This window comes from Leopardus geoffroyi, chromosome D3 (genome assembly GCF_018350155.1).
Source record: "Leopardus geoffroyi isolate Oge1 chromosome D3, O.geoffroyi_Oge1_pat1.0, whole genome shotgun sequence".
In the NCBI taxonomy this organism is placed as follows: domain Eukaryota; kingdom Metazoa; phylum Chordata; class Mammalia; order Carnivora; family Felidae; genus Leopardus; species Leopardus geoffroyi.
The window spans coordinates 45,419,920-45,444,397 of record NC_059339.1 but is presented as its reverse complement, the minus strand read 5'-3'; the positions used below and the strand labels follow the sequence as shown (position 1 = coordinate 45,444,397).

The 24,478-nt window shown below is 36.4% G+C and overlaps 1 protein-coding gene across 4 annotated transcripts in view; it reads right to left on the bottom strand.

Annotated features, from left to right (window-relative positions):
• The window catches only part of RBBP8 (RB binding protein 8, endonuclease), a 110,122-nt gene that overhangs the window by 29,390 nt on the left and 56,254 nt on the right, over positions 1–24,478 (bottom strand). For all 4 annotated transcript variants that reach the window (XM_045456909.1, XM_045456910.1, XM_045456908.1 and 1 more), the window contains 3 exons: positions 17,061–17,127; positions 5,861–6,036; positions 2,413–2,517 (listed from right to left, as the gene is read on the bottom strand). In XM_045456909.1, coding sequence (XP_045312865.1) covers positions 2,413–2,517; positions 5,861–6,036; positions 17,061–17,127 — 348 coding nt within the window. The remainder of the gene's footprint in view (positions 1–2,412; positions 2,518–5,860; positions 6,037–17,060; positions 17,128–24,478) is intronic.

Here is a 24,478-nt window from a genome sequence, read left to right as displayed (position 1 = left end):
TGTTACATCCTCAGCACCCTTTGCTAGACAGTCTGTCCTCCTCTCACACACACACTAATATGAAATGATTTCTTAGCTTTTAGAGTATAAGTTTTGTACTCATACTAAATGAGTAAGTGATTAACCTTGACCAACCCTTCCAACTGGCATCTGGATCCCATCTCCCCTTACCTTTTCACAGATGTAGTAACAGTTTCCTCTTTCCTTAGAATGACTCATTTCTTTCTCTTTACTTGATCTTTCCATCAACATAAAAATATGCTGCATATGCTGTACTATCCCATCTTCTAACATCCTCGCTTGACCCATTTTCTCTCTAGCTACTGTCCCATTTTCCCCTCCCCTTTACCACAAAACATCTTGAAGGACTTGTTTACAAGTGTTCTCTGCTTTCTCTGCTCGCTTCTCTTGAGCATGCAACAGTCTAGAGGAATACCATTACACTTTAACAGTTCACGTTAACACTCAGAAGATCTGCATGTGACCAAATTGAATAGTGAATTTTCAGTCTTCATCTTGCCTGACCTATTAGCACAGTCTGCCAGTTGACCACTCCTTTCTCTCTCCACTTGGCTCAAAGGACACTACTTTATCTCAGTTCTTCTATCTCCCTGGCAGCTCCTTCTCTGGTTACTTACTTTGTTGGTTCCTCCTCATTTTCACAACCTCTAAATCACCATCTAGACAGCTGTAATATTGCCTCTGAAGAGGTGAAAAATGGTTATTTGAAGGCAAAATAATCTTTTTATACATAAAGCACTTACATACATACACTCATACAGTGTATCTGCAGTATTGTAATTTCATGGAAAAATAATTAGGGGAAAAAACATCTTAAAAGTTTAGTGTGGGGGTGGGAAAAATAGTTCAGATTCACTACTTAAATTTTTTTAAAATATTTATTTGAGAGAGAGAGAGAGACAGTGTGAGCGAGTGCGGAGTAGGGGCAGAGAGAGAGAGAGGAAGAGTGAGAATCCCAAGCAAGTTCCACGCTGTCAGTGTAGAGCTCGACACAGGGCTTGATCTCACCAACCGCAAGATCATGACCTGAGGCAAAATCAAGAGTTGGACGCCTAACCTACTGAGCCATCCAGGCACCCCTTATTTTATTTTTTCTAAGTAGGCTCCACACCCAGCACGGAGCCCAACATAGGGTTCAAACTCATGACCCTGAGATCAAGACCCGAGCTGAGATCAAGAATTGGATACGTAACTGAATAAGTCACCTAGGTGCCCCTGAGAACCACTACCTTACATAATGAAGCACCCCAGAGCTTAGTACTTGAACTTCTTCTCTTCCCTATCTACATTCACTTGCTTGGTAATCTCATCCACCTACATGCTAACAATTTCCTTTCATATCTCCATCTTAGACCTTTCTAAACTCAGATCTAACTACTCATCCAAAGTCTTACCTGAATGACTCTCCAGTATCTCAGAATATTCTCAAAACCAAACTTCTGATTTCTAACCACCCCTATCCCCACCTTTATTCTTCTTTTTTTTAATTTTTAAATATATTTTTTTTTTGACAGAGTGAGAGACAGAGCACGAGTGGGGGAGGGGCAGAGAGAGAGGGAGACACAGAATCCGAAACAGGCTCAAGGCTCCGAGCTGTCAGCACAGAGCCCGATGCGGGATTGAACTCATGGACAGTGAGATCATGACTTGAGCTGAAGTTGGATGCTCAACCAACTGAGCCACCCAGGCACCCCTCTCCACCTCTATTCTTGAACCTGATACTCCTAGTCTCTTTCTTCTTAATAAACAGCAGCTCTAAAGAACAGAGTTGCCCAAACCAATCTCCCCTTCACTCACACTGTTCTGCCCTAGTCATGAAGGCTTCCTTATCATCCTTCATAAAGAACCAAATAGCATGCTCATCTGAAGGCCTACGAGCTCTGACTTCTCTACCTGGGATGCTCTTTCCCCCTATGTCCATATGACTTCTTTGCTTCCGTAAATCTCTCCTCAAGCGTCACTTTTTAAAGTGAGGCTTTCTAGTCTCTCTTCTGACCCAGCTTCAGAACACTTGCTTCTACTTAATATGTATTCATTTTCTTTCTCCCTCAACTAGATTACAACCTCTACGAAGTTAAGGGCTTTGTTTTCTTCAGTACCTGGTATACAGTAGGTACTCAAGTATTTGTTGAATGAATGAATAAACCACAGTAAAGCCTGTTTACTTAAAATTATTAGCAATCTGTATTAACATGGCTAGGGATATTAATATGACTACGGATATTAATATGAATAATGGGACATTATTTTCCAATATGAAAAAGATTACTACACAACCAACAATACAAACAAAATCATATGGAAAATATTGTGTAATTCAGACTTCTGGCCACTCTTCCTTACCAGGAACCACAAATTTTAAACTTACGAAGTAAATCTCAATATGCTTACTAGACACTGGGGATTGACTCTGATCACAAGTGTCAGCCACCAGAATTTCACTTTCATTAGGTTTATTCTGTGGATGAATTGAAGACTTTGGAAGTTTTCTGAGTTCTAAGGGGAAAAAAAGAAATTACATATAAACAATTATGATACAAAATATTATTTTGATAAGCCAATACAAACCTGTCCTTAAGTGCATTAGAAGTATTATTTTATTGATTCTAATAAAAAGTTCATTCCTTTGGTATCACTAAGAAACAAAGCTGGAAGTTAGGACAGAGAGAGGGACTAGAACAGATAAGCTTCTTCTGACCTAAGTTTCCTAGAGTTGTAATGTTTTAATGCATCTTTTCCTTATGTATTTGTTGCAAATCAGTCAGGTACATTTAAAATGAATACTGCATCATATACCTCTGCAATCTTTTTTAGAGCTTTTATTTTCTGGAAGGAAATCCTGAAACATGCTTTTTCAGAAAGCATTCCAATATTTAAGGATTTAATTCAAAGAAAACCAAAAGAAGCACAAAGTAAAGGGAAATAGACTTATTAATTATAACTAGAAAATAATATTATAACACACTATAAACTTTAAAATAAGCAAGGGTGAGGGGCCACCTGGGTGGCTCAGCTGGTTAACGTCTGACTCTTGATTTCCATTAAGGTCATCATCTCATGGTTTGTGACTGTGAGCCTGGTATTGGGCTCTGCACCCACAGTGCAGAGTCTGCTTGAGATTCTCTTTCTCTCTCCCTCTCACTCTGTCCCTCCTCCACTCTCTCTCTCTCAAAATAAATAAATAAACTTGGAAAAAAAAAAAAAAAAGCAAGGGTGTGGGAATGCAAGCTGGTGCAGCCACTCTGCAAAACAGTATGGAGGTTCCTCAAAAAACTAAAAATAGAACTACCCTACGACCCAGCAATTGCACTACTAGGCATTTATCCACAGGACACAGGTGTGCTGTTTCGAAGGGACACATGCACCCTCATGTTTATAGCAGCACTATCAACAATAGCCGAAGTATGCAAAGAGCCTAAATGTCCATCGATGGATGAATGGATACAGAAGATGTGGTGTGTACACACACACACACACACACACACACACACACACACACACACACAATGGAGTATTACTCAGCAATCAAAAAGAATGAAATCTTGCCATTTGCAACTACGTGAATGGAACTGGAGGGTATTATGCTAAGTGAAATTAGTCAGAGAAAGACAAAAATCATATGACTTCACTCATATGAGGACTTTAAGAGACAAAACAGATGAACATAAGGGAAGGGAAATAAAAATAATAATAATAATAAAAAACAGGGAGGGGGACAAAACAGACAAATATGGAGAACAAACAGAGGGTTAGTGGAGGGGTTGTGGGAGGGAGGATGGGCTAAATGGGTAAGGGGCACTAAGGAATCTACTCCTGAAATCATTGTTTCACTATATGCTAACTAATTTGGATATAAATTTTTAAAAATAAAATATAAAATTAAAAAAAAATAAGCAAGGGTACCAACTAGTTATTAAATCAGTTTTAAAATAATTTGCATGGCTCAAAATGGTTATATTTATACATATATATACACACACCTATATTTTAATTTTACTGACTGATGTCACTTTATTTAAATAAATTAGTTTAAAATTAAATTTTAAATAAAACAATTTTTTTTTAATTTAAAGAGAGAGGGAGAGTGCAGAAGCCAGGGAGAGGGAGAGACAGAGAGAGACAGAGACAGAGAATCTCAAGCAAGCTCCATGCTCAGTGTGAGATCACTACCCATGACGAAATCAAGAGCTGGATTCTCAACTGAATGAGCCACCCAGGCACCCTGATCTTATATTTTAAAACCAAAATTTCAGATCCCAAGTAAAAATGATTAGAGCAAGATTAAAAAAGACAAATTAAGTTTTAAAATAGTTACAGGTTGTTCTCATATGATAAAGAAATAAACCGGAAGCAATCATACAAGATATAAAACAAGACTTTCCTAATAAAGAAAATTGTGATGACTTGTTTTTCTAGGTATTCTTACAGATGGATTTAAACATGATCTAAATTATAAATGCTTATCTACAGTGATTCTGTCTGATAGACTAAAAGGCGAATAAATGTTCATTTACTTAAATGTTTATTTTGAGAGAGAGAGAGAGAGCGTGCGAGCATGAGCGGAGGAGGGGCAGACAGACAGAGTGAATCTCAAGCAAGCTCCACGCAGTCAGTGCAGAACCTGACGTGGGTCTTGATCTCATGAACCGTGAAATCATGACCTGAGCCGAAATCCAGAGTTAGACACTTAACCAACTCAGTCACCCAGGCACCCCTGAATGTTCATTTTAGATCCAAGACCTTATATTTTACTTTAGTTCCTAATTACATGTAAGATTTTTAACAGTTCTTTTGTCTTCCACTAGATGGTGATGAAAGCTCATATAAAATGGGGGAAAAAAAGGTGTCAATTTTCCAATATCAAAGAATAAGATCTACTTATTTTAAAGGCATAGCTACGGTAAACAGTTTATTTTGAATTATGAAAACATCTCCAGAAGTACGTACACCACTTCCCTCCAAATGCTTTCCTTGTTATAAACAATTAGGGTTAAAAATAAAAGTCTTTGCCATTTACTCCAGATCAACATTAAAAGAAATAATCATTGCATTGTATCACATGATAAATTTCAGGGCTACATGCAAAGGTAGTTCCAAAGTATTTAACAGAAATGGTAAATGGGCCTGGAATTAGAAATATGCCACTGATAAGCCATAAAGTTTATACTTTATAGAGCCATTTCTTGGTCACCATCAATCACTACAAATTATAACAAAAATAGCCAGTTAGAACTAATGGTGGGAGTAGCTATACTTAACCCATGGGAAGTACAAAAGTTTAGAGCCAAGAGGATCTTTATTTGAATTCTGATTCATCTACTTACTTGACAGGTGATCCTGAGTGAATTATTTAACCCCTCCAAAGAGTGTACCTTTCCTCATTATAAAATGAAGATGTTGACAGCTCCCTTCCAAGCTTGTCATAAGAATTAAAATCTAGTAATAATGCATTCAAATCGCTCAGTGTATTATTACCTGGCACACAGGTGAAAATTAATGTTAAATTCCTTTCCCCTTTCCTTCTAATCCCACTCAGATATATATACCCAGGAATATTTTTTAAATAAAAGGAAAAAGGAAAAAAAAAAAACATGTACCACATTTATAAAATGCTGGATGTTTACATATTCAGATAAGCAATGAAGGCCTGTACATAATCTAGACAGAAAAAGCCTTCCCAGTCACTTCACTAATGGAAATTAAACTTACAGTTGTAATAGAAGCTCCCTGACTGATGACTATCTTCCTTCCACTAGATGGAATAACAGAAAAACTCACCATACAAAAGAATACTTTTTCATATGAAACCAGATAACTAAAATGAAACTCCAGTCCTTACCGTTTGTACACACAGACTCTTCCAGCTCAGTGTGTGTGTGTTCTATGTATCGGACATGGAGGTTCTCCTTTCTTCGTAGCCGGTTAATGCCAGAAAAGGAAAAGGCTGTTATTGGTGAATCTGGAATAACATTTTCCTCAGATTCAAGATCAGTTGCTTGATGCTGTTGATCATTCCTAGAGGAAAATAATGGCAAATGGAAAAAAAAAAAATTAATTCAACAAATATTTACTAAAACATCCCTACCTAATATGGAGCTACAAAAGAACATAGGTATAAAGCTATGAGAGATGCAATTCCTTGCGTTTAATGTTCCAAATCTAAATATAAGGATTAGAGAAGTACTCAAATGATCAGAGTACCAATTGGGGAATATTATTGTGAGAAGTGAAGTACAAAGTGTAGTTGGTGGTACCTTGAGGTAAAATTAAAAGAATCTCAAATGGCAGAGAAAATGAGCAGAGGATCCACACATCTGAGTAAAGGCACGCAATGCTGTGTACTTGGTGTTAGAGGAGGGCAAGCTGAAACTACATGAAAAAGAGCCTTGATTAAGTGCGTGCCTAATTTAGAAAGCAAGAGGAAAAGAACTGATGAAGGTTTCACAGCATGGAAGTAACGTGACAATGTAGAATCAAGACTGCAACACTGACTGGAACAGAAAGAAAGGAGGCAAGGAATCAATTAGGCAGTGGCTATAATGGTCCAGGCAAGAGTTTCTGGGGGTTTGAACTAGAATGTTGAGAATAGCTATGGAAAGGAAGGGACCAATATTAAACACTGGCAGAATTAACATGACTTGGCAAGTGACAAATAAGGGGCGATGAATAATACTAACACTGATAATATTATTGTTGGAGGTTTATACTGTTGGGTACTGTTCAAAGTGCTACGTGCATCAGTTTAATTATCACAGTTGTAGGAGCTATTAATAGTACTCTCATTTTACAAATGAGAAAGTTAAATCACTTACTAAAATAGGAAGGAGCAGAAGCAGGATCTAAATCCCAGCAGCCAGATTCCCAGGACAGTACTGATAAACATTCAATATGTTATCCTTAGTACAGACTATGAGACGAATGACTGAACACAAGTAGGATTCAAACTTTGAGTTTCTACTGCTACTTCTATCCAGGCCCCCTTAGAGTCTACTCTCAACACATCAGTCAGAAAAGTCTTATTAATACTTAGTCATATCATGTCACTCCTGATTAAAACCTGCCTTATCTCCCCATTTCACTGGAAACACAAGCCAAAGCCCTATAAATGATTCACAAGGTCCTACATGATCTCATTGTCTCCCTCCCCCATTACCTGGGATCTCTTTTTATACTATACTCCAATCACCCTCACTTCCTCAAGGTTCCTCAACATACCCAACTTGAGTTCTTTCTCTAGCTCTTCCTTCTGCTTGGAATGCTCATCCCTAGACATCACTTAGTGATCTCATTTCCTTCAAGTCTTTGCTGAAGTTTTACTTTCTCATCAGTGCCTATCTTAAACATGCTATTTAAAACTGTACCCTCTTGGGACTCCTGAGTGGTTCAGTCAGTTAATTTTCCGACTCTTGGTTTCAGCTCAGGAGGAGTTCATGATCTCACAGTTCTTCAGGACGAGCCCTGCGTTGGGCTCAGTGCAGAGCCTGCTTGGGAATCCTCTCTCCCCCTCCCCCACTCATGCTATCTTTCTGTGTCTCTCAAAAAAAAAAAAAGTGGGGGGTCTTAAAAAAAATTGTAACCTCCTTCCCATACCTTAGGTACTCCTGTTGCTTGTTATTTTGCTATTTGCTTTATCCATGGTATTTATGGCTTTTGAATATAGTATATAATTGACTTGTCTATTGCTCACCTGCCAGAATGTAAGCTCTAAGAGGATAAAGAATCTTTGGTTCATTGTTACATCAAGTGAACATGAGTAGGCACTTGGTATGTGCTCAGTAAATATTTGTTGAATGAAGGAATATGAGAGATCCCCAGATTTCATTAGAAAAATAAATTTGTGTTGATTCAGGCATATGTTTTTGCCCAACTCAATTCAGGACCAATGGTACCTAAAGACTGGGTTTGGACTGAATTGTGGTTATTGAGTAAATAATTAATTTTTACTCCATTGAGTTTCCCATTACTGACTTTATTGACCAATTCTTACCAGTTGGTCAGGCATTTAGGCTTTATGTGACAAAACCAGTCTGTCTATTATACTCATTATCAATTTGTAGTACTATTTCCAAACAAAAAGTAATGAACATCTTATAACTATAACCAACAGAGATTAAAAAAAAATTACAAGATTAATTACTCCTAACACAGATTTGTATCTTAATTTCCTGGGTAACACCAGTATTACTTGTGGTCTGTAATCCTATATTCTATACTGAGGAAAATCTTTAGAGCTAATATCTAATTTTTGACTGTCTTATTCTGGAAAAACAGAGTAAGTTAAGGTCATATGAGAAAGACTTATAAATTAATGGAGTGTGAAACCTACCCAACCTTGCTTTAACTAATCACGTCAGAGGCTATCCATCTATTAGTCATGAAAATTCAACCTGGAACATGAATGAGTCACAAGAAACTGATTTCCTGGAACAGTCAATCTATAAGTAGCTGGGATCACAAAAGGAAAACAAAAACAAAACCCCAAAAAACCTAGATCTAATTAGAGGTGCAAACTAAGTAAACAAGTGCTGGCTTTATCCTCTTTTGCCATAAAAGGGGGAAAAAAAAACCCAAATAACTTCCATATATTAACAAAGTTTCTTCTTTAAAGCATTAGATCTCACTCAGATTTTCTGAGAAACGTTAAAAAGTTCATGCCACAGCTTTAGTTAATTATATACACTGGTCATCTTTCTTCTTTCACTTTTCTAACAGCCCAAGAGTAAATTTTTGATTGTCTGTTTTATTTGTTGGCCTCCCCCCCTTAAATTCCTGTCACAACAACTTTAGTTGTTCTTTTTTTCCAAAGACCTATAAAAGTGCAGAGTCTCCCTCTGTAAAGAGTCTACAAAAGTTTTTAACATTCAGCTTTTTTCCTCTGAAGAACTTACAGTGAGTTAAAATATAATTTCAACTTAATGGAATAGTTATAGCCATTAAGTTCACTTAAACATTTTGGTTTTCAAAAAACGGAAAAAGGTCCGTACGCTATAAACTACTGAGTCCAATATCTGGATCTTTTGGAAGTAGTATAAGTTTATAATATGAATAATTCAAATAAGACTAATTTTAGGGGCGCCTGGGTAGCTTAGTCGGTTGAGCATCTGATTTCGGCTCAGGTCATGATCTCACGGCTTGTGAGTTTGAGCCCCGTGTTGGGCTGTGTGCAGATAGCTCAGAGCCTGGAGCCTGCTTCGGATTCTGTTTCCCTGTCACTCTGCCCCTTCCCCACTCATTCTCTCTCTCAAGAATAAACATTAAAAAATTGAAAGACTAATTTTCAAAAGTAGAGCTATTAAACCAGTTGTACTTAGGACCTGCTTAATTGAACATCTAGCTTTCTCAGGAAGGCATGTGACAGTGACTCTCTTGATACCATCTCATGAAGAGTGATAATGAAGGAAACGCCTCAGGGCTCCATCCTCAGGCAGATTTTATTTAACATTTTTTAAATGATTTCGATGCAGGGTACTTAATGGAATATTCACATTTGCACAAGACATAAAGCAGAGAATGAAAGCTAACCTAACAGATAGCAGGAAAAAAATCAACACATGAAAGACCCCCAAAGGTTGGAATAATGGGCCAAATCTAACAAAACAAAATAGAGCAGGAGAAATGTGAGATTATAAACTTCAATGAACTGAATCAGAAAAGAGAGAATCCAGGCTCTGCCACCTACACAGGTAGATAACCTTCTGAAGCTGTTTTAGCACAAAATTATAGAAAGAGTATACAGTCTCTGAAGTGAGGTACACCTGGGTTCAAATGCTAGGTCTGACAATTACAAATCACACTGGGTAAATCAGTTAACCTTTCTGAGCCTTAGTACCTTATCTATAAAGTATGGTACTGTACTCTCCTGCTTCCTTTTTGTAGGAAGGCTGTGAAAAGGAAGCAATATATGTAAAGTCATAATCCAATGCCCAAATAATAGTATTTAATCAATAGTGCTCTTCTATTTATTTTTTAAAGATTCAAAAAAAAAGTTTATTTGTGCACTATATGCCAACAAATTGGGCAATCTGTAAAAAATGGGATGAATTCCTAGAAACATATAAACTAACAAAACTGAAACAGGAAGAAATAGGAAATTTGAACAGACCCATAACCAGTAAAGAAACTGAATCAGTTTATCAAAAATCTCCCAACAAAGAGTCCAGGGCTGGATGGTTTCCCAGGGGAATTCTACCAAACATTTAAAGAAGAGATAATACCTATTCTTTTGAAGCTATTGCAAAAAAAATAGAAATGGAAGGAAAACTTCTAAACTCATTCTATGAGGCCAGCATTACCTTGATTCCAAAACCAGACAAAGACCCCACTAAAAAGAAATACAGACCAATTTCTGTGATGAACATGGATGCAAAAATTCTCAACAAGATACTAGCAAACTGGATCCAACAATACATTAAAAGAATTATTCACCACAATCAAGTGGGATTTTTTCCTGGGCTGCAGGGCTGGTTCAATATCTGCAAATCTATCAACGCAAAACATCACATTAATAAAAGAAAGGATAAGAACCACATGATCCTCTCAATAGATGCAGAAAAGGCATTTGACAAAACATAGCATCCTTTCTTGATAAAAACCCTCAAGAAGGTAGGGATAGAAAGAACATACCTTAATGTCATAAAAGCCATATACGAAAGACCCACAGCTAATATCATCCTCAATGGGGAAAAACTTGGAGCCTTTCCCCCTGAGATCAGGAACACAACAGGGATGTCCACTCTCACCACTGTTGTTGAACATAGTGTTGGGTGTCCTAGCCGAAGCAATCAGACAACAAAAAGAAATAAAAGGCATCCAAATTGGCAAGGAAGAAGTAAAACTTTTACTCTTTGCAGATGACATGATACTCTATGTGGAATACCTGAAACACTCCATCAAAAAACTGCTAGAACTGATACATGAATTCAGCAAAGTATAAAAACCAATGTCATAAAACCAATGACAGAAATCAAATGCATTTCTATACACTAATAATGAAGCAGCCGAAAGAGAAATCAAGGAATCTACCCCATTTAAAATTGCACCAAAACCCATAAAATATCTAGGAATAAACCTAACCAAAGAGGTAAAAGATCTGTACACAGAAAACTATAGAAAGGTTATGAAAGAAACTGAAGAAGACACAAAGAAATGGAAAAACATTCCATGCTCATGGATTGGAAGAATAAATATTGTTAAAATGATGATACTACCCAAAGCAATCGATACATTCAATGTAATCTCTATCAAAGTAACACAAGCAGGGGCGCCTGGGTGGCTCAGTCATTTGGGCACCCGACTTCAGCTCAGGTCATAATCTCACAGTTCATGAGTTCCAGCTCCTCATCAGGCTCTGCAACTGCTGGTGTGGAGCCTGCTTGGGATTCTTGCTCTCTCTCCTTCTCGCTCTGCCCCTTCCCCACTTGTTCTCTCTCTCTCTCTCTCTCTCTCAAAATAAGTAAAATTTTAAAAGTAATAATAAAATAAAAAAAAAAAACAAAAACACCAGCATTCTTCACAGAGCTAGAACAATTCTAACACTTGTATGGAACCAGAGAAGACTCCAAATAGCCAAAGCAATCTTGAAAAAGAAATCCAAAGCTGGAAGCATCACAATTCTGGGCTTCAAGCTATTTTACGAGGCTGTAATCATCAAGACAGTACGGTACTGGCAAGAAACAGACACACAGATCAATGCAACAGAATAGAGAACCCAGAAATGGACCCATAAATATATGGCCAACTAATCTTCAGCAAAGCAGGAACGAATATCTAATGGAAAAAAGACAGTCAGTTTAGCAAATGGTGTTGGGAAAACTGGACAGTGACATGCAAAAGAATGAACCTGGACCACTTTCTTACACCATACACAAAAATAAACTCAAAACGGATGAAAGACCTACAGATAAGACAGGGAACCATAAAAATCCTAGAGGAGAAAACAGGCAACAACCTCTTTGACCTCAGCTTCAGCAACTTCTCACTGGACATGTCTGAGAAAGAGAAGGGAAGGGAGGCAAGGGAAACATGTCTGGAGGCATGTCTGGAGGCAAGGGAAACAAAAGCAAAAAAATGAACTGCTGTGACCTCATCAAGATAATAAACTTCTGCACAGTGAAGGAAACAATAAAACTAAAAGGCAACTGACGGAATGGGAGAAGGTATTTGCAAATGACATATCAGATAAAGGGTTAGTATCCAAAATCTATAAAAACCTTATCAAACTCAATACCAAAAACAAATAATCCAGTGAGGAAATGGGCAGAAGATGTGAACAGACACTTTTCCAAAGAAGACATCCGGATGGCCAACTGACACATGAAAAGATGCTCACCATCACTCGTCATCAGGGAAATACAAATCAAAACCACAGTGAGATACCACCTCACACCTGTCAGAATGGCTAACAGCAACAACTCAGGCAACAACAGACGTTGGCAAGGATGCAGAGAGAGAGGATCTCTTTTGCACTGCTGGTGGGAATGCAGACTGGTGCAGCCACTCGAAAACAGTATGGAGGTTCCTCAAAAAATTAAAAACAGAACTTCGCTGCGACCCAGCAATTGCACCACTAGGTATTTATCCAAGGCATACAGGTATGATGTTTTGAAAGGGCACATGCACCCCAATGTTTACAGCAGCGCTATCAACAATAGTCAAAGTATGGAAAGAGCCCAAACGTCCATCGATGGATGAATGGATAAAGAAGATGTGGTATATATATACAATGGAGTATCCTATGACCCAGCAATTACACTACCAGGTATGTATTCAAAGGATATAAAAATGCTGAATTGAAAGGGCATATGCCCCCAATGTTTACATCTGCATTATCAACAATAGCCCAATTATGGAAAGAGCCCAAATGTCCATCAACTGACAAATGGATAAGGAAGATGTGTGTATGTGTGTATGTGTGTGTGTGCACACACATACACACACAACGGAGTATTACTTGGCAATCAAAAAGAATGAAATCTTGCCACTTGCAACAATGTCAATGAAACTGGAATGTATTATGCTAAGCAAACTAAGTCAGAGAAAGATAAGTATCATATGATTTCACTCATATGTGGAATTTAAGAAACATAATAGACAAACATAGGGGAGGGAAGGAAAAATAAGATAAAAACTGAGAGAGAGGCAAGTCATAAGAGACTATGAAATGCAGAGAGCAATTGAGGGTTGCTAGAGGGGTGTTGGGTGGGGAATGGACTAAATGGGTAATGGGCATTAAGGAGGGCACTTGCTGGGATGAGCACTGGTGTTGTACGTAAGTGATGAATCACCAAATTCTATTCCTAAAACCATTATTACACTATGTGTTAACTAACCTGGATTTAAATAAAATTAAAAAATAAAAATATAATAAAACTAAGTTTATTTATGTGAGAGAGAGAGAGAGAGAGAGAGAGAGAGCAAGCATGAGCAGAGGAGAAGCAGAGAGATTGGGAGAGAGAGGATCCCAAGCAGGCCCCGCGCTGTCAGCACAGAGCCCAATGCAGGGCTTGAACTCATAAACCATGAGATCATGACCTAAGCTGAAACCAAAAGTCGGTTAAGCATCCAACTCTTGATTTTGGTTCAGATCATGATTTCGAGGTTTGTGGGTTTGAGCCCTACAATGGACTCTGCATTGACAGTGCACAGCCTGCTTGAGATTCTCTCTCTCTTTCCCTCTCTGCTCCTCCCCCACTCACATGTGCACACACACTCTCAAAATCAATAAATAAACTTAAAAAAAAAAAAGAAAGATTTAAAAAATTAAAAAATAGGGGCACCTGGGTGGCTCAGTCGGTTAAGCATACAACTTCAGCTCAGGTCATGATCTCACAATTTGTGGGTTCAAGCCCTGCATCGGGCTCTGTGCTGACAGCTTAGAGCCTGGAGCCTGCTTCAGACTCTGTGTTTCCTTCTCTCTCTGCCCCTCCCCTATTTGTGCTCTGTCTCTTCTTGTCTCTATCAAAAATAAACATTAAAAAAAATTTTTTTAAATAAAAAAATAAAAAGTAATAACAAAATGAAGGAGTAGGCTAAACCCTATAAGGTTTCTTCAACAACCTAATATGAAGCCATGACTCTGAAGTCCTGTATGTTTATCAAAAACAACACGTCTACAATTAGATAGGGAAGACTTTGACTTAATGGTTCTAGTTGGCAGTAAACCCAATAAGGACCATCCAGGACTATTCACGTGTTTTGACCACATTAATTAATGTAACTAAAAAGACACAGAAAAATGGTGAGGGCAGTATTGCCCTATTGGTCATACAACACCTAGAATACTGAATTCTTAATTAAGATATTGACAAACTACAACATTAAAAAGAAATGGTACTTTGAAGTTGTGAAGTAATGACGCCTGAGTTAATGAACAGAGGATATTTACCTAAAGAAAAGACTCAGGAGGGCCCTGACAGTTCTCTTCATGAATGCAAAATAGAAGAGGGGGTAAAAGTTGTTCCAGATGCTCCCAGAAGGCAAAATTAGAATCAACAAATAACCTATAAGCAGATTTATTTCTACACAAACTTAGAAAGAACTTCCTAAAACCTCACTAAAATTAAACAGGCTTGAGAGATTAAGCTTATGGTAGAGGTGTTCAAACAATGGCTATTTGTTAAAGAAGTTATATAAGGAATTCAATTTAGAAAAGTGTTGAATGAAATGAATCCTACAGTCCTTTAAGTGTATAGACTCCTTTGACCTTCACTGATTCAGCATATCCATTTCTCAAAACAAAAAGAACCATGACCTCAACATTTAGTTTAAGTATTTGTTGTTGGTGACTGGTAGTGTTGAATATATGCATATATATATATATGTATATACACACACAATTAACTTTGTAACAGCAAATTTTTCCTGACTAATTTCTTACTACAGTGTCACTAAATAACTGTCCTACCATATAAGATATCTGTAACATCAAAACCAGCTTAGGTGAGTGAGGTTTTACTTCATTTAACAAGCAGAATAAAAGTCAAACGTTTTTTCTAAAGTTCAGATGTATTTCAGGCACTAACAGCATAATGTTACAGTGGTTTAGGTAGTCAAAGAAAATACTTGCTATTTTTTTAAACTGTCAAGCAAAAGTAAATTTGTTTAAGGACAGCAAGCTACTTTGAAAATAAGTTGACTAATGAGAACAACTATCTTAAATTTCAGAACTGAAAGACATACTAGATAATAACCCCCTTCACTGATCTGATTAAGCCATGTCCGAAATAAAACATGCATACCTTGAAGTTCATCTCTATGCTTAACCTTTACTATAATTTCAAACTTTAGCTTTTATTTTTCTAAGATGCCAGTGAGCTTCAACAGACAAATTTGTGACTTTCAGAACACTAAAAATAAATTAATTCTGAGTGAATCTGAATTTGTATTTCATGAGGTAAATGACATTATCTAATTTCAATTCACTTTATACACCTTGGTTTTGGAGGCATTCACTCTTTAATTCTGTATTAACCTCTATATGTTCATTATCTTGTTTATCTTTGGTATTCATAAATATCAAGGCTGAGGTGTTCAAAATACCATAAGCTACCTGTAAATCACTTCACAGAACATTAATTAATTTAAGTCAACTATCACTTATCTGAAATCTTTGGAACCAGATGTGATTTGGAATTCAGATTTTTTTTATCATGAAGGGTAATACAGAGCATATACAGCTTATTACGTAATACCTCCAGTGGCACCTGAGGCATCATTCTGTAGTCAAACACACTGATATTTTCATAGCAAAGCATAGGAATGTTCACATGAAGTGGGATAAATAAGGACTATAAATAGCATTCTGTGGATTAAGGTGAGGTTAAATTGTGAATAACATCCAAAAAAAAAACTTTTGAATTTTAGAATTTGAGTTTTAGAATCATGTATAAAAGATTGTGGATGTGTGTTCTAGCCTCAACATGCATCATGAGTAAAACTAGAAAGTGTTGACATTTTCATACATACATGTTTAATAATCTCAGTCTAATCCTATAGCCTTCTTTCCTCATCTATTATCTCCCCTCAAAATTCCCTTTGCTACCAATATTTGTGAACTGATTAACATTGGAGGAATATCAAAATCCCACTGAATATCCATTACTTAAAAGTATACGGATAAAAATGTTAATTCCACCTGTGAGATGTGTTTATACATAAGACAATAACTATTCTAAGCAAATTAATATGTTATACCTGCATAGTTTACCAGTTTTTAGAGATGCCCACTCAAATACAATAGAAGATCTAAGAGCCCCATAAAAACCATTAAGACTATCCTGAATCCTAACTCTTAAAATATTTCACAAGTTTTATATAGATGGGAACTAAGAACTGGCCATATCTCAACCCTGTGACAGTCAGACCATACTCAGAAAAAGATTCTTTTTAAAGATACTGTTGAATAATGGAAAGAACAGTGAGTGGCCTTTAAGTCAAAAGATAGGAGTCTGAGTGATAGGCTTAGTGAGACCATAGCAAGTTATTTGACTTTTGTGAACTTCAGTTTCCCTCTCTATAAAGCAGAGATAATAAAACTACCTTAAAGAATCATAGTGAGGATTATTAGATATAAAAAACATGAAACACAGAATAAAAATTATTTTTATTCTTTAAGAGAAATGGGGGGAGAGGAGCAGAAAAAGGAAGAAGTTCTCCAGGCCCGAGAAATGTGTAAGAGGAAATAATTTATTCAGATTGCTTTTATGAAGCTTTTGGGTCAGGGCTTTGAAAAGGAAACAAATATTTATTTAAAATATAAATATTTCAAATAATTATAAAAATTAAAATGCTTTAAATTAAAACATTCTGATACTTTCTTTATATATACACTAACCTAAGAGATGCATACACCCTTCATATATACTCCCAAAACACAAATGAAAAGTGATTTTCTTCATATTATTGAAGAAAACTTTATAACTTTTTAAAATGAAATCTGCAACTCTTAATGCCTTTACAGTTTGTATAGCTAAGTATAATAAAGGAAGAAAAGTTGAGGGAAAATATTCAATTTGCTGCTGCAATTAAGGAAAAATACTTACTCAATTTTCTGTTGCAGCTGTTCAGAAAGCTTTTTATTTTCTTCCTGGAGAGTATTCTTTTCATTCACTTAAACATAACATGAAAAAGAAGCACACATTATAGCTATATTAACATGTATGTCAGGCTTTTTCAACAGTACCAGTAATTATGGAGAATTAGGATTTCTAATTCCAAGTCATGATGTTAGAGTTAACATTATTGTGCAAGATTATTGTTACTAGGCAGTGATTACTACATCTCATATTGTGCCAGTTCCATGTAACTGATTAACTGATAATTTTATTTTATGCTTGTGGGCAGAAAAGAAAAAGTACTTCATGTACTGGGGAATATAGGTTAATTATTCACACTAAGGTCAAGAGAGCATTCCATCTATTAATCAGTCTTACTAATTTCAAACACCATTTTAGTAAAGGACATTTATCTTGAAATAAATCTGATAACAAAAGTAAACCAACACTGAATAGCAGTATAATTTTATAGCATAAGCACATTTTCTTCCTTAGTTAATTACGGTATCAGTAATTTAAATATATCCATTGAAATAGTATTTGTTTCAATCTACCCTGACTAAATTTTCTTGTCCATGTTTATTGAATTTAGAAAGCAGAAATTCAATTTTAGACTATGATTTCTATTGTAGTCAGCACAAAATTTTTTATAAACCCTTGTGTGATGTCACTGCTTAAGCGTGTACTGCACTAGGAGGAATGTCTAAAAGATCACAGTAAATAGAACTAATCTCTACAAAACAAAGCTAATCATATTCCAAAAATTTGGAGATACGAACAGTAATCTAAACATTAAGTGCAGTCCGATGAGAGACCAGATATTACATAAACATGTTCTATACAACTGAAAGTGAGAAGGGCATTACAGAAGTACAGATAAAGCACTAAAAGAAATTCCAAGGAGAAAAAGGTTACTTTGGGCTCTTGAGTAGATGAGGAAGGGATTCATCAAGGAGAGGACAACTGAGCTGGACAGAGTGTTCGATGCAAAGAATTAATGGAACAAAGTTAGAAAGAATGGGTATAATAAACGGTAGGAAACCTTCAAAAACAGGTTAAGAAATCTGAACTTCATTTAATATTTTTTTGAGTTTATTTATTTATTTTGAGAGAGACAGAGGCAGTGTGAGTGGGGAGGGGCAGAGAGAGAGGGAGACAGAGAATTCCAAGCAGTCTCTGCACTGTCAGCACACAGTCTGATGCGGGGCTTGAACTCACAAAACCATGAGATCATGACCTGAGCTGAAACCAAGAGTTGGACACTTAAACAACTGGGTCACCCAGGCGCCCCCGAACTTCATTTTAAAAGATTACCAGGTGTCATTTTTCATACATTAATGATGGGAAGACTGATTTGTTAGTATATACAGCACATACCAAAGCAAGGAAAAAAATGAAGTAAGAAATGAGTATCTGGACTAGAAATAGGAAGTGAGAACAGGTAGAAGAGATTTTACAGAGGCAGAATCAGTAGTTATTTGGCAACTCATCCTCTGTATGGTGAGAGTAGACAAAGATGGCCTTAAATTTCTAATTAAGATGGTTTACCTGACTCTCCCTCTCCAAATCCCAATGAAATGACCAAACAACTCTAAAAATAAGTCAACTCCAATACTGAAAAGCCAGAATGGGTGTCACTAGCAGATCAGAACTTTAAAAAAATTCATGAATGATTTAAAAATACATAGCCTCAGACTGATGGTGAAATCCAACCAAAGAAAGGGCCTTAAAAAAAAAAAAAGTGAGCTTTTTCAGTAGAACCTCATGTTTATTCCAGTCTAGGCAGCAAGGTCCAGAAGTTGTTGAATGAGCAAATAAAGGGTAACTGATAGTTGCCCTTAGGCTAAAGGGGGGATAGATTTCCACAAGTTTTAACACTGGAGAGTCCATTGTCTCCTAAGACAAGGAGATCAGGGCAATGCTCTCAATTAACTTTTGGTAATCAGGAGAGAGAAGTACTCCCATACCTAGAAGACCAACTATTCGCATACCCCACAGAAAACCTCTCCAGTCTTGTTTCCTTCTCTCCCACCCTCTGCCATTGGAGTAGGGCTCCTGTAAATCAGAATCTGCATTTACTGTTAGCAAAGTAGGGATTCTTCCTCAAGCCAAGGAAATGAGACTGCATTTAACAAAATCACCAATTTAGAGACATCTATAATTATAGACAATCAAGAGTAAACAAACACATAAAAAAACTAACATAAAACAAAACAAAAAATCCAAAATTTTAAAAGAATTAAAAACCAGTCATGGGGCACTGGGATGGCTAAGTAGGTTGAGCGTCCAACTTTAGCTAAGATTGTGATCTGATAGTTTGTGAGTTCTAGCCCTGCATCAGGCTTGCTGCTATCAGTGTGGAACCCACTTTGGATCCTCTGTCCCCCACTATCCCCCTTTCCTTCTGCCCCTTTCCTGCTCATGCTCTAAAACAAAACAAAACAAAACAAAACAAAACAAAACAAAACAAAACAACAGTAATAAAAATTCTGGATAAGTAGTTTTAATATAAGAAACAAAAGATATCTGATAACATCTTCAGATTTCAAAGGGTGATAGATAGGTTCATTAAAAACAAGCAACAGGCTGCCATGAAAGAAACAAAGGTCATAAAAGTTAAAAGCAAAATAAATGGGATGAAAGTAGAAAAAATGTGACCGAAGACAGAATATCCATGTAAATGATTCTCCCAGAATTCAGCACAAGAGAATAAAATTACAAAATATTAAGAAAAATTAGGCAGCGTGGGAAGACCCCAGCATCTTGCTAATCTGAGTTCCAGAAGAAGAAACAGAATGGAAAGGAACAAACATTAGAAATAAACGAACAAACAAAACAGAAAAAAAACTTCTTGGGCTAAGTGAACACTTCAGGGTGGGTAAGCGAATTAGATATACTGTTAGTGATCTTATTACAAAAAACAAATAGATCGGGGCGCCTGGTTGGCTCAGTCCGTTGAACATCTGACTTCGGCTTCAGGTCATGATCTTGCGGTTTGCGGGTTCAAGCCCCGAGTCAGGCTCTGTGCTGACAGCTCAGAGCCTGGAGCCTGCTTCGAGTTCTGTGTCTCCCTCTCTATCTCTGCCCCTCACCCACTCATGCTGTCTGTCTCTCTCTCAAAAATGAATAAACATTAAAAAAACAAACAACTAGATCCTGCACAAAAACGTAATTTTTATTAAACGCTGAACTCACAGGAAGAGAAATCCAAGGGACTCCCACATTACCTCCTTAATCATCAACAAAAAACAAAACAAAACAAAACAAAACTGTGAGCTAAAACACAAGCAGTATAGGTAAGCAGATGTTGGTACCAGCACTGGTAGGGGGACTGAAACTGAGATTTCCAGTTTAAGCCCAAACTCCTTTCCTAGCATGGGGCCAAAGTAACCCTCATTTACTTACCACTACAGTCAGCAGAAAGTAACTCATATATGGATTCCCAAGTATTTTAGATAATAGAATTATCTTACATAGTAATGAAATGTTAAAAGATTTAAATGGAATGCCTAAAACTAACACATTAGAAGTAATAACAAAAAATGAGTAGGCAGAGAAGACTGAAATAATTTGAGCATCAATGAGAATAAATGAGTAAACTGAATGACACACACTGAATATATAAAATCCTATGTATTTATTTTACTCAAAAAAAAAAACCCCAAAAAACAAAAAGAAACCCCCCACTCTCATCAAAAATAAAATGAAACATCACACATACATAAACACACACACCCTATTTGTCACCATTGCTGGTAACTATTACACAAGATTTTACTCTGAAAACTGGCAATTAAAGGGAAAAAATTAAAGGGAAAAAACTAAATTAATAAAATTAAAATTAAGACCATACCTTTCTAGTAGGAACTATATTACATTCCAAGCTAATCAGCAGTCCCAACTGATAAGGGTGAAATCTTATTTACAGAAAAATGCCAGCTAATGAATGTAGAAAGAATAACAGAAATGAAAATTTGGCATTTTATAATCTCTAATTAAATAACTAACTCAGGCAAGGCTCACCAATGGATGCTAAAACCATTCAAGAAAGAATGAGGAAGAATTGTATTTTTGCAAGACTTCATAGTATCAAACATCCACCCCCCTATTCAGATTATTTGGTGGTACAAGGAGAAAATATAACTCTATAATAAAGAAATGTAGTCATCACCTTAACCCAGTGATCAATCTTAGAATCCCTAAGAGTGGAATAACCTGGCAATATCTTACTCCCGATAAGATGCAATAAATATGAAGTGGACAGTTTTAGCTATGAAGTACTGCTGTCAAAAATGCTTAATATAAACCTAATCAAAACTTCAGATCTAATATCTACTTTATAGGAAATAAAGGAAAAGACAAAATGTTTTAAAAAAATCCAAAAGGTGACAAAATTTTAAGAAAATGACCCTACTTCAAGAAACTGTCATGAAAGAAAAAAATAGGAAAGGGAGCTATTCCAGATTAAATGGAATGTGTATGAGGGTTCTTTAGTATTTTTCCTACCTTTCTGCATTTTTTAAAATATTTCACTTAAAAAAAAAAAGTGAGGGCGGTGCCTGGGTGGCTCATTGGGTTAGGTGTCCGACTTTAGCTCAGGTCATGATCTTGCAGTTCGTGAGTTTGAGCCCCACATCAGGCTCTGTGCTGACAGCTCAGATCCAGGAGCCTAGTTTGGATTCTGTGACTTCCTCTCTCTCTATCCCTCCCCTGCTCACACTCTGTCTCTGCCTCTCAAAAAATAAATAAATGTTGAAAAAAAAAATTAAAAAAAAAAAAGAAGGGGTACCTGGCTGGCTCAGTTGGTGGACCATGCAACTCCTGATCTTGTGGTCATGAGTTTGAGCACCACATTGGACACAGAGCCTACTTAAAGAAAAAAAGACAACTAGGTAGACTTGAAAAAGAACCATTAAGGATAAAGAAATTGTGGTTTATATACATAATGGAGTACTACGTGGCAATGAGAAAGAATGAAATATGGCCCTTTGTAGCAACATGGATGGAACTGGAGAGTGTTATGCTAAGTGAAATAAGCCATAGAGAGAAAGACAGATACCATATGGTTTCACTCTTATGTGGATCCTGAGAAACTTAACAGAAACCCGTGGGGGAGGGGAAGGAAAAAAAAAAAAAAAAGAGGTTAGAGTGGAAGAGAGCCAAAGCATAAGAGATTCTTAAAAACTGAGAACAAACTGAGGGTTGATGGGGGGTGGGAGGGAGGGGAGGATGGATGATGGGTATTCAGGAGAGCACCTTTTGGGATGAGCACTGGGTGTTGTATGGAAACCAATTTGACAATAAACTTCATATATTGAAAAAATTTAAAAAAAATAATTAAAAAAAAGAAAAAAGAAAAAGAACCATTAAATAGAATTTTTAGGAATGAAAAATTTGGTTACTGAAATAAAACAACTCAACACGAGAGAACTACTGAAGTCCTTAGTATAATGAACAAGAGAGCTGAAGAAATCACTCAGAATGTAGCAGAGAGAAACAAGAAGATGAAAAACAGGAAAGGGATATCAAGCGATACAAAGGACAGAATGATGAGGTCTCATCAGAATACCCAAACAGAGAATGGAGAAGACACAATATTTGAAAAGCTATTTCCAGGTATAATTAAAGATGTGGTTCCAAAAGGGTGCCTGGCTGGCTCATTTGGTAGAACATGCAACTCTTGATCTTGGGTCATGAGTTCGAGCTGCACAATGGATGGTAGAGATTACTTCAAAATAAAATCTCAAAAAAAAAAAAATGTGGTTCCACAGATTTTATAATATATACTAAACAGAATTTTTTTGAAAAAAAAAAAAACCTGGTTAAAATTATACTACTATTATAGAACACCAAAAAAGAAGGAAAAAAAATCATAGCAGCAGCCAGAGAAAAATGATTGTTACCCTGCAAAATAGGCTTACAAAAGTAAATGTAAAATAAAAACATTTTTGGATAAAACTGAGAATTTAGAACCAGCCAATACCCTCGAAAGGATGTATCTCAGATAGGATAATAATCCCAGAAGGAAATGGAGGTGCAAAAAGCAATAATAAGCAAAGAAACTGATAAACAGGTAGTTGAGTCTTTTAAAACTGTCTTAGTAATTTTTAGAAAAGTTTCTAACTGGGGCACCTGGGTGGCTCAGTCAGTTAAGCATCCAGCTTCAGCTCAGGTCATGACCTCACAGTTCATGGGTTCGAGCCCCACATCGGGCTCTGTGCTGACAGCTCAGAGCCTGGAGCCCGTTTCAGATTCTGTGTCTCCCTCTTTGTCCCTCCCCCACTCACGCTCTGTCTCTCTCAAAAATAAACAAACATTAAAAAAAAAAGTTTCTAACTTATAGGCTAAAAAAAAGGAAATGAATGTTAGGCATAAGCAGCGTGTAAGTGGAAAAGGAGGTGAGCAGAGTTAAGGTGTTTTAAGCTCTGTACATTGTTCAGAAGATGGTCAAGACATTAACTTTACATTTTAGGAATGCATGGTAAACTTTCAAGGTTGTGGGTTGCCTGGTTGACTCAGTCAGTACAGCATATATCTTTCTCTTGGGGTTCTAAGCTTGAGCCCCACGCTGGGCATAGACAGTACTTAAAAATAAAATAAAAATAAATAGAAATAAAAAAATAGAAAAGAGAGGAGGGGACAAAACAGGGGAAGAGACACAGAAAGATAAACCTGGACCTGGAAAAATACATTGTCAGATTGTTAATAATAGTTACCCCCAGGAACAGAATAAAACTATGTTCTTTCTCTTTTTGAAACAATGAGGAAATATTCATTTATTCTTGCTTGAGTAACCAGAGGATAGCAATATAATTAATAGAAAGAAAATAGTCAGAAGATAGAAAAGAAGATAAATTAATTAGATTTTGTGCTCATTGTGAGCTGTTCATTGTGAGCTGTTTACAGAGAATCAAGGTAAAGGTCAGTAAGAGAGTATATGAATAGTTAGAAGTGAATAAGGTTAAGAGATAATGGAAGAGAAGACATTTAAGAGAAGGCTAAAAATGTAAGGAAACCCCACATTAAATGTGTAAGGAGACTAAACTGAAAATGACATATTTGTACTAATATGTCATGAAAACCACAGAAAGTGTACACTTTTGCAGAACACTAAATTGTATTTTTGTATTTGACTTTACTAAATAGCCAAATGACATGAAATAAAGATAAAACTAAAGAAGCAAATGTAGACATAAGCAAAGGAAATTTCTTCTTATCTTATTGTTGGTGAGACTTGAGGGCCAATGTGCACAGTATTTATACTACTTTTTGTACTCTATTTCTTACTAAAATAAGTATGAAATTAAATCTACAGAAAGGGAATAAAGGACATTTGCACTTTTGCCTACACGAGGAAAAATGTATGTAAACCATCCATTTGATTGCAACCAATTTAATAATAGGTT